Source organism: Erpetoichthys calabaricus, chromosome 2 (assembly GCF_900747795.2).
Source record: "Erpetoichthys calabaricus chromosome 2, fErpCal1.3, whole genome shotgun sequence".
Classification (NCBI taxonomy): domain Eukaryota; kingdom Metazoa; phylum Chordata; class Cladistia; order Polypteriformes; family Polypteridae; genus Erpetoichthys; species Erpetoichthys calabaricus.
Genome location: NC_041395.2, coordinates 137,311,328 through 137,325,040, shown reverse-complemented (window position 1 = coordinate 137,325,040; position 13,713 = coordinate 137,311,328). Strand labels below are relative to the sequence as shown.

The following is a 13,713-nucleotide window of genomic DNA, read 5'->3' as shown; positions in this document are numbered from 1 at the left end:
TGTGAGTTTCTAGTTTTTTTTTCTTACTTTATCACGTTTGGAGGAAACCAGGCACCGCTCATGACCAGGCCAATACCATCCCTACAGTGAAGCATGGTGGTGGCAGCATCATGCTGTGGGGATGTTTTTCAGCGGGCAGAGACTGGGAGACTAGTCAGGATAAAGGGAAAGATGACTGCAGCAATGTACAGAGACATCCTGGATGAAAACCTGCTCCAGAGCACTCTTGACCTCAGACTGGGGTGACGGTTCATCTTTCAGCAGGACAACAACCCTAAGCACACAGCCAAGATATCAAAGGAGTGGCTTCAGGACAACTCTGTGAATGTCCTTGAGTGGCCCAGCCGGAGCCCAGACTTGAATCCGATTGAACATCTCTGGAGAGATCTTAAAATGGCTGTGCACCGACGCTTCCCATCCAACCTGATGGAGCTTGAGGGGTGCTGCAAAGAGGAATGGGCGAAACTGGCCAAGGATAGGTGTGCCAAGCTTGTGGCATCATATTCAAAAAGACATGAGGCTGTAATTGCTGTCAAAGGTGCATCGACAAAGTATTGAGCAAAGGCTGTGAATACATATGTACATGTGATTTCTCAGTTTTTTTATTTTTAATAAATTTGCAAAAACCTCAAGTAAACTTTTTCACGTTGTCATTATGGGGTGTTGTGTGCAGAATTCTGAGGAAGAAAATTAATTTAATCCATTTTGGAATAAGGCTGTAACATACCAAAATGTGGAAAAAGTGATGCGCTGTGAATACTTTCCGGATGCACTGTATGTGTGACGTTTTATATAAAAATAAATAAAATGCATAACACAACTGACTTGCCTTTGTTATTTCACGCATTGCATTAATTAATTTTACACGGGAATAATTTATTTACACACGTACAACGCGACAGGTTCTCTATATACGTCTGTTGCTGCTGTAGCACCTCGATTGTGACATCACCACAGGCATGAGCAGGCCTTGTTTTTTGAGACTGCATTGGGTCTGCACACTGATGCAAGCCTAAGAGCCTTGTTCTTCCTTAGCCCCCATGATTTTCATGGTCACACCGTCAGAACACAGTAGAATTTCTTTTCTTATTTTTTTTATATGTTTTCAGGCCTGCAGGTGCAAAATTCTATCTATAAATTGTATGTGCCTGAGATGGAATCAGAGATCAATATGGCTGGTAGAAAATTACAAAGCCCAGTGTTTGAGATTTTTGAATGCAATATTGAAAATAGGGGTGGGCGGTATGACCAAAATTCTATATCATGGTATTTTTCTAAATTATCCCGGTTTCACGGTATTCGATGGTATTTTTTTCCCCATGCATGAGTGGATGTTAACCACATTTTCCACTGCAATTACTGGCTAAGAATAACCTATTCCACTGTCAAGAGTATTGTACATTGTACAAAAAAAAAAAACATTTTAATGTGCACACAAGTATTAATACAGTTTTGCATTGCCCCATAAAGTGATAGTTTTCAAGGGGGTGGCACTAATGGAGAAGGTATCACATTGCATTACAGATGCAGTCAAAATATAGAACCTTTTTATTGAACAAATTTTGCAAAAACAAACTATAATTTTGACAACATATTTTCAACCATACGAAGAGGTATTTAGACTTAGTAAAATATCCAGAAGTGCTTGTCAAAAATTGTATTGCACCGAATATGTCTTAGAAAAGGAATAAATAGTAAATATTTTTTGTAAACCAACTACACTTTCTGTTAATGTTAACAATCTCTGTCCACTGACACGTTAAAGTGACTTTTTAAACAACTTTATCATCATTAAACTGCATAATATTTAAACTAATAAATAATAACAATAAAATAAATAAAAGTATTATTATTGATAGTTGCACTATTACTACAAGACTTCAAGCCCAGGTGCATTACACAGTATTCACCAAATTTAAATAAAATAAAACAAGTGCAACTTGGTGATGACATCTTTACCAACTGAACCATCATTTAGGCAAACTGCATTAAATTATGGACCTTGCTAAGCTACACTGGGAAGAAAAAAACAAACTATATGTCGAGAACAAAGTCAACATTTCCACTTTATTCTCGCGGTTTATGTCGAGATTAAAGTCAACATTTCCACTTTATTCTCGCTGTTTATGTTGAGATTAAAGTCAACATTTCCACTTTATTCTCGCTGTTTATGTTGAGATTAAAGTCAACATTTCCACTTTATTCTCGCTGTTTATGTTGAGATTAAAGTCGACATTTCCACTTTATTCTCATAGTTTACTTCATAATTAAAGTAGAATGTCGTAAACTAAACTTCTTCCTAAAATCAATGTTTAATCAATTACTTAAATTTACCCCGTCATAAATTAATGCAGCACATTAAATGCTTTGTGTTGCGTTCCCCTACCCAGTTGTTAATCACTACGCTTCTTAAACTGACTTCCTCCGCAGTAAGAGGAGACAGCGATCACCATACAGAATCCATTCACTTCATGATATTCCTGCTTTCTTAAAATTTAGAATGCTAAGATAAATACTTGATATCATTTTCATGATGAAATGCATTAAAGCAGGTATTACACATGCACGGTAGTGAGGCGGTAGTGCTGCTCCCTCGCAGTAAGGGGTCCCCAGGTGTATGTTCAGTGTAGAGAACTTTATGGCAGGTGTGACGAGGCTCCAAAAAACTGGATGTATGAATGGCTATCGCACAGGTTTAACTTAAATATTGTGTAAACGTTGGGTTTGTGATCTGCTGGTCGGAGACATGAACACAGAATTCAATGCATGTTCTTCTGAGCGGGCTATCTTTATTGCATGCATGCTGTCTCTATCTGACGTAGGCTACAAAAACCCCAGTTCCTATCCTTCCTTTTTCTTTCACCACATAACCAATCACCACACGATAAACGTCTTTGTGAAATTAAAACTAGTTATAAACTTAGCCCACGGAGTGTTCAGAACTTTAAAAATATCTTCGTTATACATGTTTAATTATGCCATCCATTCAGAGTTGCACCCATCTCTGAACGAGTCGCCAGCACATCGAAGGATGAATATAAGCAAAACATACACTAGCAGGGTCAATATAGCACAACAAAACCTCACATCCTACATGACTTTGAAAGGAAACTGAAACGCCGAGTAAACCCACCAGAAAAACATGCAAATGCAAGGCAGGCACGCCGCCGTGCCCCCATATAATTAATGCATGCTTTAATGCATTTCACCATGAAAATTATATTAAGTATTTATTTTAGCATTCTAAATGTTCAGAGAGAAGGAAGATCATGAAGTGAATGTATTCTGTGCGGCGATCGCTGCCGGCGCCTCCTCTTAGTGCAAGAAGAAGTCAGTTTAAGAATCACTTAACACAAAGCATTTAATGTGCTATATAACTTATGACGGGGTTTGAGAAAATCTAGTAAATTAAATATTCATTTTGCGATGAAGTTTAGTTTACGATGTTCTACTTTAATGACAAATTACGAGAATAAAGTCAACATGACGACTTTAATCTTGACATAAACGGCGAGAATAAAGTCAACATGTCGTCACACTATTACACAGTAGCCAGGACATTACGCTGTATTGAAAAGAAATAAAACAAGTACAACTTGGCTTGCAGTATTATCCAGTAGTATAGAAACAGTATTTACACATCTGACCTTTTAAAACTAAAGTATCTCCAGGCTCTCTGTCCATTTTCACCGCGCGGCATTCCTATGCTACCGCCCACTATTTGGTGGTGTAGCAGTGAAAAAGAGACCTAGTGCAACAAATCTGTGTTTAGCGGTGTAGCAGTGAAAAAGGTCTCCACTTGAACAGTTTCCCGCTACACAACGTTCCGAACGTCGTTTAGGCAATTTAAACCGGTGTTTCCGTATAAGAAAAATTCATATCATAAAAAAAATAAAAAACGGTTTTCGGTATGAACCGGTATACCGCCCAGCACTAATTGAAGGCATTCATTATAAGCATATTGTCGTTGGAGCAGTATATGTTGTGTGATGTAGACATTTAGAGTAAAAAACCCTCAAACCTTAAAATCCACCTAGTTTTCATTACAAATTGGCCCATTCTAGGCAATAAAAGGAAAAGAAAAAAAGTGCCAACAGTCAGCGCAGATTTCTTCAGCACAAATAACATACAAAATATTTTAAAAATGATAAAATTGTGTAAAATTGTTCATTTTCAGTACTTGTTTTTGATTGTTTGTTTTTATCAAACAAAAACAAAACCGAATAGTAAAGTGTGTTGTGTAGTGTAGTAAGCTTCCACTAACATTAAACTCATATCCAAATCCGTTAAGTGTACAGTTTTGTCTCATTGTGACACAAAAACTAAACTCCATTGTAGCTCTTTAACCATACTATAATTACTAAAACTAAAACTGAAACTAACATATATAAAAATAAAATAGAAATGTCTTTGTAAAATAAAAACTAAATTAAAACTAAAAATACACGATGAAGGAAAACTAAAACTAAACTGAATTTCCAAGTAAGGTCAGAAAAAATATAGAAATAAAAATTAATATATAAAGGCAAAACTATAATAACCTTGGTGCAGACAATAAGGAATTTGATTATAAACACTATAAAACTTAATCCTTTGTTTAAACAGAGTAAGTTTGTGATGCTAATCATTGTGACGCTATGGCCTCACCGTGACGCTGATCTATTTATAGCACGGATAGCTACGAGGCAAGACTTTCAATAAGTTTTGTACTAGCGGGTTTGCAATGAGAAAAAAAAGGGGAATGTTTTTTTTTCTAACTTTTGTAAGATATTTGGTCTTACCATCTGGTTGTTAAGGTTTTTTTTTCAGAGGTTTCGCCGTAGGCTTCGAGCGCAAGACTCGCGCGTAACATATCATTTTTACCGACTGGTGTTTTAAAGGGGGTGCAGATGCTAAACGCAGTCACAGGTGCCTGAGAAGGTCCAACGATAGCTGTAAGAGAAGTCCAAATAGTATTAGTAGCGTACGTGTACCGTAATGTTTAAATTTGTATGTTAATAACCTCGAGGTTAAGTATAAATGTTTTTGTTGTTTTGTTGTTTATTGTTTTATTAGGTATATGTGGTTGTCGGATATTTTGATTTGTATTTGGATGGTACGATTTCCCCGGAAGGTCTTAAATGGTATCTCCCTATGATCAGGTAAGCCGGTCCTGCTAATGGAAAAGGCTTTATAAGTACAGTTGTGGCTGCAATGTGGGGGATCGTGTGGAGAGAATTAAGAGGTGCCGGAGCGCTGAGCTGTTGGTTGCTGTAAAGGAGTGTGGTAGTCTCCTGAGGACCAAAAACGACTCCTGAGATTTTTTTTTTTTTTGAGGAGTTGTACTGGGAACCTGGACTGACACAGAGTCCAATTTTGCAATGCCACGAAAAGTGCACGCTGACACTTCAGTCCACAAGCAGTGTTTAGATCTGGACGGTGCATGTGCCCAAAAAAGAAGTCTAACTGCATTCTTGTACCATTGCTTGCGAACTGAAGTGTCAGCGTGTACTTTTCGTGGCATTACACATGTATTTTTTGAGCATGCCCGTGTCAATCAAACACAGGAAGTTGTGCAGTCTGCTTGTGACTTTACGGTGTGGGAAGTAAGTAAATAAATCAAGGTAAATAACATTTATTCTGGCTCTTACATACAAAGTACAGTGATGGCATCTTCCACCTACAGCTATAGACTCTTCAGTATGCAAGCGACTCTCCACACTAGTGTTTAGATCTGGATGGTGTATGTGCCCAAAAATCAAGTCTGACTGCATTCTCGTACCATTGCTTACGAACTGAATTGTCAGTGTGCACTTTTCGTGGCATTACACGTGTATATTTTGAGCATGCCTGTGTTGATCAAACACAGGAAGCTCTGCAGGCTACTTGTGACTTTACACTGTAGGAAGTCAGTAAATAAATCAAGGTAAATAACATTCGATCTGGCTTTTATGAAAGTAACATAAATGTTAATGTTTTGGGCACATTGTTTCCAGATCTAAAATCTAACGTAGAGAGTTGCTCATGTACTGAAGAGTCTATAGGTGCAGGTGGAAGCTGCCATTAGCAATGCCTTAGATGGAACTGAAGATAGTATCATATATGAAGATAGCGAAGAAAGTGATATCAGTGATTGTGAGCAACTGAGCTTCATAAATTGTGACACTAGCAATGAGGAGTTCTTGGGGTTTCCAGAAAACTAGAAGAGTGCTTGAACCTTAAAGTCTCTCCTCATTTGTTAATGACAGTGATGATGGTTCTTAATACCGCTGTGGACTTTACATGGTTTAAATATTATTCAGCTATATTTTATGAAATATATTAGTACACCATTTGGTTCAGAATATTTTTCTTGTTTTCCTCCTCTAAACCTAGGTGCATCTTATGGACTGAAAAATACGGTAACTCATTGGGAAACGCCTCTGATGTTACTGACTTGATATTGCAGTCCTTTACAATACAATTCTGAAATCTATTCAATAATAATACATTTTATTTGTATAGCACCCTATATTAAAACTCACCTAATTCAATTCAAGGACATGGAGGCTAAATCCTAGCAGCACAAGACAAGTAGCAGGAGTTAAATCTGGACAGGTTGTTAGTTTACAGCAGGGTACACTCAGGCACACACCCACTGTGGTCACTTTAGAGTCCCAGGTTAAACTAATCCACAGGTTTTTAGCATGTCGGAGTAGAATCCTGTCTAACATAAGCATTCATGCATACTCTACACAGTGAGCACTGGAGAAAGGATTCAAATTGGGGATTCTGGAGTTGTGAGGTAGAGTTGATTACTACTGCCACTGTGCTGTAGCCGCTAACCATCACTCTTTAAATACTGTTCATATTTAACATCTGAAAACATTTTAGCAATATTAATAACGTTTGACTGCCTATTTTCTACCAATGTTTCTTTGTCATTTCCCCTTTTTAATTGTGTTGGTGGCAGGAGGACCTGTAGGTGAAAAATATATTTAAGATGCATAAACAATATCTAACATGTTAACTCTCAATGTATTATAAGATACTGCACTGCTCTTTGAAATTAACAAAACAATTCATTAACAGATATAGTACTATTCTATGATGCACAACATCTCATGATGCTTTGCAAGTAGAATGTTACATTAGAATTGTTTCTACCAGCACAACATTATTTATAAACTGCAGTGCTAAAGCTTGATATTACCTAAGGCATCAGGCTCCATAATGACAGTTTCAGATGTATGAGGAAAGACACTGACTACATCTCTTCTCATTCCCTTCATCAAGAAAGTGTTGCCCTGGAAGAATATGCTGTGGATGTCCACTTCTGTTCCTAAGCCAGTGATATGCCAGGAAACCTTCTCCCCTTTGCACATGTTCAGCCCTGGCAGGTTACCAAACATGTATCCGTTGATTGCTGTTTAACAAACAAGGAAATATAGATGGTAACTACATGCAGCTACTCACATACTGGGCTGCATCTTCACTTTCTCTCGTGTTATCACTTTTCTCCTCTGGTTAGGCAATCGACACTGTGAGTTTGTGCCAGTTTAGTGACTAGATAGTCATTAAAATTTGTGGATAAATCTGTATTGAAGGATTCAAGTTGGAGAGTGGGAGGAAAAAATGACTGTGTTCATATAAAAACAGGGGGCGCTCAAAAGTCATTTAGAACATGAGGAACAAGTAGAAAAACACATGCCAGGACAAACTGAAAGTGTACTTAAGCTGAGCATATTCCTGGCAACGTTCTGAACAACGCAATGTGGTTGTGTGCCATTTTCTAATACATAGAGTCATGACTATACTTTTTCCTAGTTCTTCTTTTTTACCAGGCATTAGAAATTTGGAGGAATTGTTTTAAAGACTGGTAATAATATGTTCTGTTCAGACATTCCCACTTTCTGATGCTCCTACTCTATTTCAGGATAACAAGTTGATGTATGACGGTGAAAAACAAGCTAAGTACCAGACAAACAATTTTTGTTGTAACAATTGATACTTACAGTGCATCTTGTTTGACTCTTGAAAGTCTTCATTTTCCTTGTCTACATCATTGGGACTCTGGGCAAATATCTTTATATTGTCATCCAAATACCAACTGAGGTTCTCATCGAATACAGTGCTGAGCAAATGGAATTCTTTCCCTACATTTTTCTGCAATAGTAAAACCAAAACATTTGAATCTTAATAATTATTCACCCTTATTTAATTCACTGTCTTTCGTGACAATATCAATACCAAATGTATGTATATAGTACATTTAAAAACAACAATTGCTGTCCAAAGTGTTGTACATCCAAGAATAACACAGTACAAAATACAATAAGCAATAACATAATAAAATAGACAAATTCAGCTTGTGTAATTAACTAAAAGCCAAAGTGATTTTAAAATAGGCAAAGTAGGGGCCAGTCTAGCATGAAGTGGTAACCCATTCCAGTGTCTGGAGGCTACAACTGCAAAAGCACAATATCCCCTACACATTAGTCTTTATTTAGGGGCCACCGGATGAACTGATCAGTAGACCTGAGTGACCTTGATGGAATATGTAAGTGGTCAGAGAGAGGGGATGGGGAGTTAGGCCATTTAGTACTTTATAAGCAAACAATAAAATCTTCAAATCAATCCTAAAATGAAAGGGAAGTCAGTACTGAGAGGCTAGCACAGTAAAAATGTGCTCTCACTTTTGTGTTCCTGTTAAATGGCGAGCTGCCAAATGCCTTTCAGACAGCCTTGGTGTCACAATCCCTCCTAATCCACTAACAGCTGTGTTTGGTGTACAGTACTTCCAGATGGGCTTAAAGTGGAGAAGGACAAACAAACTGTGATTGCCTTCACTACACTATTGGCACATAGACTTATCATGCTCAACTGGAAGAATCCTAACTCTCCCCTTTTAAGTCAGTGGGTAACTGATGTTTTATATTACTGTATTTGAAATTGGAAAAAATAAAATTCTCACTTAGAGTATCTGTGCAGAAATTTTTCCAAACCTGGCAGGATCTAATCAATAACATGTTAGAATAAGCTTTTAAAGCACTGAGGAAGCAGATTCTCTCCCTATTCTTTTTTTTTCTTTTTCTTCTCCATTTATCTATATTCACTTATTAATTTATCTATTTGCTTATTTTTACTAGGTTTAAGTTTTATTCTGCTGCCCATGCTCTCTTTCTCAGGGGTGGGGGTCGATTTGTTTTCAATCCTATTCTTGTAAAATTGATCTATTTGTATGGAATGTTGTGTGATTTCAATAAAATCAATAAAAAATGTAAAAAATATATAAATAAATTAATGGCAAGCTGCCGCATTTTGGACTAACTGTAAACGTGAGATAGAAGCTTGGCTGACACCAACATAAAGAGCATTGACGTATTCAAGTCAGGATGAAATAAAAGCATGTATAATAACCCTCTCCAATTCATGAAATGATGAGAAGGGCTTTACTTTAGATAAAAGCCTGTGTTGAAAGAAACTAGCTTTAATTGTCGAGTTTATCTAGTTTAAAATCACTATCCATTATTACACCCAGAATTTTTTACAATGGATCTTACATACAGTTTTTAGGGAACTCAAGTCCATATGAGGAGCACCATTGATACTAATTGGCCCAAACATCAGAGCCTGAGTTTTAAAAATTTTATAGCCATTCAAGCTTTTACATCTTCAGGGCAGTCCAGTAAAAGTTTTAAATAATTTGTACTACTGTGCTTCAAGCATAAGTAAATGTGCCTACCATCTACAAAGCTTTGAAAATACCATACCATCTAAAAATGAACCCTAAAGGTGCATATACAAAGACACAAGGAGTGGCCCATGGTGAGAAGCCTGAGAACAGTGCAACTCCAAACAGGTGTGTGTCTGCAATGCATGTAATTCATCTGAACAATATGCATCCAGCTTGGAGAACATTATCTAAAAATATTGCATATGAAATGATTTATATATTCTCTATTATGTATATATAAAAATATTAATTTAATCCAACACAATCAGGAGTCAAGTGATTCCCAATGACCAAATATCACATATAGATATTACAATGTAATTTAAAAAGATGCTCAATTTTCTATTGCTTACTATATTTGAAATTTGAAAGAAGTTAGTGATTTTTAGTATATGTGTAAAAAGTCTAAAAGGTTTTTGAAGTAGTGTTATAATGATTGCCTCACTGAATCCTTCAGTAAAAAGCTCTACTTTGACAAACTCAAAGCTGCATACAAATTACACAAAACTGCACATTTTCCCTCAAAAAACTAATTCCTTCTTTTTTGTACAATTTCATGCATAACAATGATCCAGAAAATGCTCACAAACAATATCAGTTAGTCAGTTTTGATGGCCAGTACATGATAAAAATATAACTGCTCTGATATGGCTCTGTATTACTCTGCTATTTTATTTGCTGTAAAGTTTCATTTAATATTTTCACACTTACACTCAGATCCACACATATATTACCTTGCAGGATGAATACCATCTCAACACACTTTATATAAACAAGAATTAATTATTTTTCCAAATCTTTGTATTCCTGTAGAAGCACCACATAGGTAATGGCCAGGTTGGGTTTTAATCCAAGAAAACTGGTAACAGAAAGCAATATGCACCAACCATTGTACCACAGGCTTATAGTATATACTGTAAACAGAGTCAATGACAGGAGGTAATTTTAACACCTAAAAAAGGTTTAATTTCTGGATTTGATTAAAAGCATCATTGTTGTACCTGCTTGCCTGATACCAGAGTCCTTTTCTTGCACACTAACAAAGGTCCAACAAGGCCAGAGTTGGTATCTTTAATTGAATCCACTGCTGAATAATAGAACCAAGTGATGCAGTCTGGATCATCAAGCATTGGTCCGGTGTCTTCAGGGACTGTCCATTCATAAGTAAAATTCTCTCCAGGAAGAACATGGGAGGCAGGAGACAGGGTCTCGTGTCCTGTATATACAAATTTGGAATTGTGGTCACAATAGCAGAATTATATGATTCATTAGCCAGGCACCAATCAAATGCTATAGTAATTTACTCATATACATATTTTTATATCATTATTTTTTGTGTTGATAGTATCGTTGAATGATCTGAAATCAGTAAATAGATTGAATTTTAGTATAAGCTGTTACAATAGACTGCTTATTTAGCAGTTATGTGGCATCAGGTATTACTCCAAACACTGCCAGTAGAGGATTAGGGATTACTTTTACATAGATCATGTTTTACAGAATCTGATGCAGACTGTTTTACCAAGGCCTTACTTTAATACAGTATCCATAAATTGTAATTTTAAGGTTCTGTTCCCAAAGCTGTCTTAAGTTGTCTATAAATGTAGTTTTTTTTTTTTTAAAGTACTGATATAGCCTTGAGATATTACCTACATTTCTTACAGTAACTAGAAAGTGTTATTTCTACTGTATTGAGGGACAGTTACAAAAGTTAGTCAAGTTTCTTTCAGCAAAGTTTTTTATCGTTTCATTAGGTAAAATAAATGATTTAATCCGAATGTTATATTTGTGGGATTTGCAAAGGATGCTAATGTATTGTCACTATACAAATTTGTAAAGGTCTCAAATCCAAGCAAAAGTATTAATTGTTGCACAGTGCACATAGATGAATCAGTGCAGGATTATTTCTCCATTGATAACCATGTCAGTGCTAGGTCATTTCTTTCTGATTTATTCCATTATTTCATAATATGTATATTTTCAATCCACTAATAGAAGTGGCAAGTAGCTGAAGAATGACTTTTAATCAATGGTTCCAATTTAATATATTTGCTCATCAAAGGATGTTTTGTTAATGAAAAGAAAATATTATGAATCTACATTTAAACAAAGTTGCTAAACTGCATAGTAAACAGGTAAGAGGTACTCAAACACATTGAATTCCCTTGAACTCCATATTCGCTCTCATAAAAACCTGTAGACATTTTATTCTATGACTAAATTTCTTTGTATTTACTATACTCATGTATACCATGCTGTGCTGTGCATCAGCCTTTGAATCTTCTACAACCTTCTACTATGGGCCATGAATTCAAATTTAGTTTTGTGTGCTGTCCCCACTATTTATATAACTAATATAGGGTTTATGGCAAAACTAAATTTTAATTGACTTGCTGTGTTACCTGGCTTTGCCTGGGAAATTTCATAAGACAATGGGTGTCAGTTGTAGTGCCATCAGTTAATCAGATGTATCCGAAGTACTATATAACTAAGTACTTTTCTGCATACAATATTTGTAGTTTTTTTTAAGCAAGGGCTAATATTGTTGGCAGGCGGTACAGTGGTTAAGGCCTAGGACTTCAGACCTTGAGGTTGTGGGTTCAAATCCTAGTTGTCACACTGTGTGACCATGAGCAAGTCACTTCACCTGCCTATCCTCCAACTGGAAATTGTATCTCAAATGTTATAAATCACCTTGGATAAAGGTGACAGTTTAATAATAATATTAAGTCACTGGAGCTACTCACTCTTGAACATAGTATGGACAATTGCACAGGAAAAGTGAAAAACTCCTGCATTTGATTCATTTCTGCTTTTCCTAATGACTTTTGTTGATGGTCACTGCAAAACACAAATTTTACATGAAGTGTATTCTTTTGAATTGCAACGGTTAAAAAGTAGGAATAATGTGAAATTTGAGTATATTATTATTTTCATTTGTTTATATCATTCACTAAAGTATTTATTTTTCTGTCTTTAATCAGTTGTACGTTCAAGCTTTGGATATTTTTTTTTGCCATAGCCAGACAATAAAGTTCTAACACTGAATAGCATTTTACTTTAACTTATTACAAACAGCAGTGACATTTATAGGTTGTACATTTATGGGGCTAATGCAATGAATTAAATGATTTTACTTTTAAGGTAATTTCCTCTAATACTTTAAGTTGAAGAAAATAACTGCTGGTACTACATGTTTTGGAGGCTTCCAAAACGATCGTTGGTCCCCATTCAAAGTACATAGATGCGAATGAATATTTCAATAGGAGTACTTTGCTGAGAAATAGTAAAAGTTTAAACTTATGCCTTATGTCCTCCTTGTCCTGGATCCAAGGATGCCACTTCTACTTCTGCTTCTCTCTTCCTGCCTTTATGCTTCTAGTGAAGCAAAATCAGTGTTCACAGCAATAGTGTCCACCACCTGCATTCAAACTTCATTGCCTTTGCTAACCATTGTGTTTTGCCAAATTTTCTCTTTCCATTTCACACCTGACTGTGCTTTGCAAACTTGATTATGAGTCATCTTTGCATTTTATATATATAGATTGCACTTTCTTGACTTCATACAGTATTTTTGTGTGCATCGTAATTTGGTTACATCTGTTACAAAGTCAATATGCAAAACAACAAATGAAATGAATTGACAGAATCATTCTGTACTTACGCCCCGGAATAATGCTGTAGAAAGCACCCTCATTGTTCTTGGTATACTGCACTCCATGAGGCTGAATGCTAAAAGGATAGCTTGCATTATTCCAGAATGTCACATGGATGGTGTCTCCAACTTCTGCTCTTATGACTGGCCCTGAAAGAGTAACATTGAAAATCGAGACTAAAGTATGCATCTTCTCATTTTCTCAAAACTTAATGACCTACAGACCTATGTCTTGAAATTTGATATGAAATAATTTCCTTTGAAATTCTTTGCAAAAGTATAATGATTGAATAATTAAGTGTTTCTCAGTGTTCTACTGCACTCTTCCTTGTGTTGGTGTTCAATGTTGAGTTCTGTAACATTG

General features: G+C 36.0%; 1 protein-coding gene across 1 annotated transcript in view; it reads right to left on the bottom strand.

Moving 5' to 3' along the window:
- Positions 1–13,713, bottom strand: part of cp (ceruloplasmin) — a 70,798-nt gene that overhangs the window by 29,044 nt on the left and 28,041 nt on the right. Inside the window, exons 8-11 of the mRNA XM_028794559.2 lie at positions 13,359–13,499; positions 10,696–10,910; positions 7,974–8,124; positions 7,172–7,384 (exon numbers count right to left, since the gene is read on the bottom strand). Coding sequence (XP_028650392.1) covers positions 7,172–7,384; positions 7,974–8,124; positions 10,696–10,910; positions 13,359–13,499 — 720 coding nt within the window. The remainder of the gene's footprint in view (positions 1–7,171; positions 7,385–7,973; positions 8,125–10,695; positions 10,911–13,358; positions 13,500–13,713) is intronic.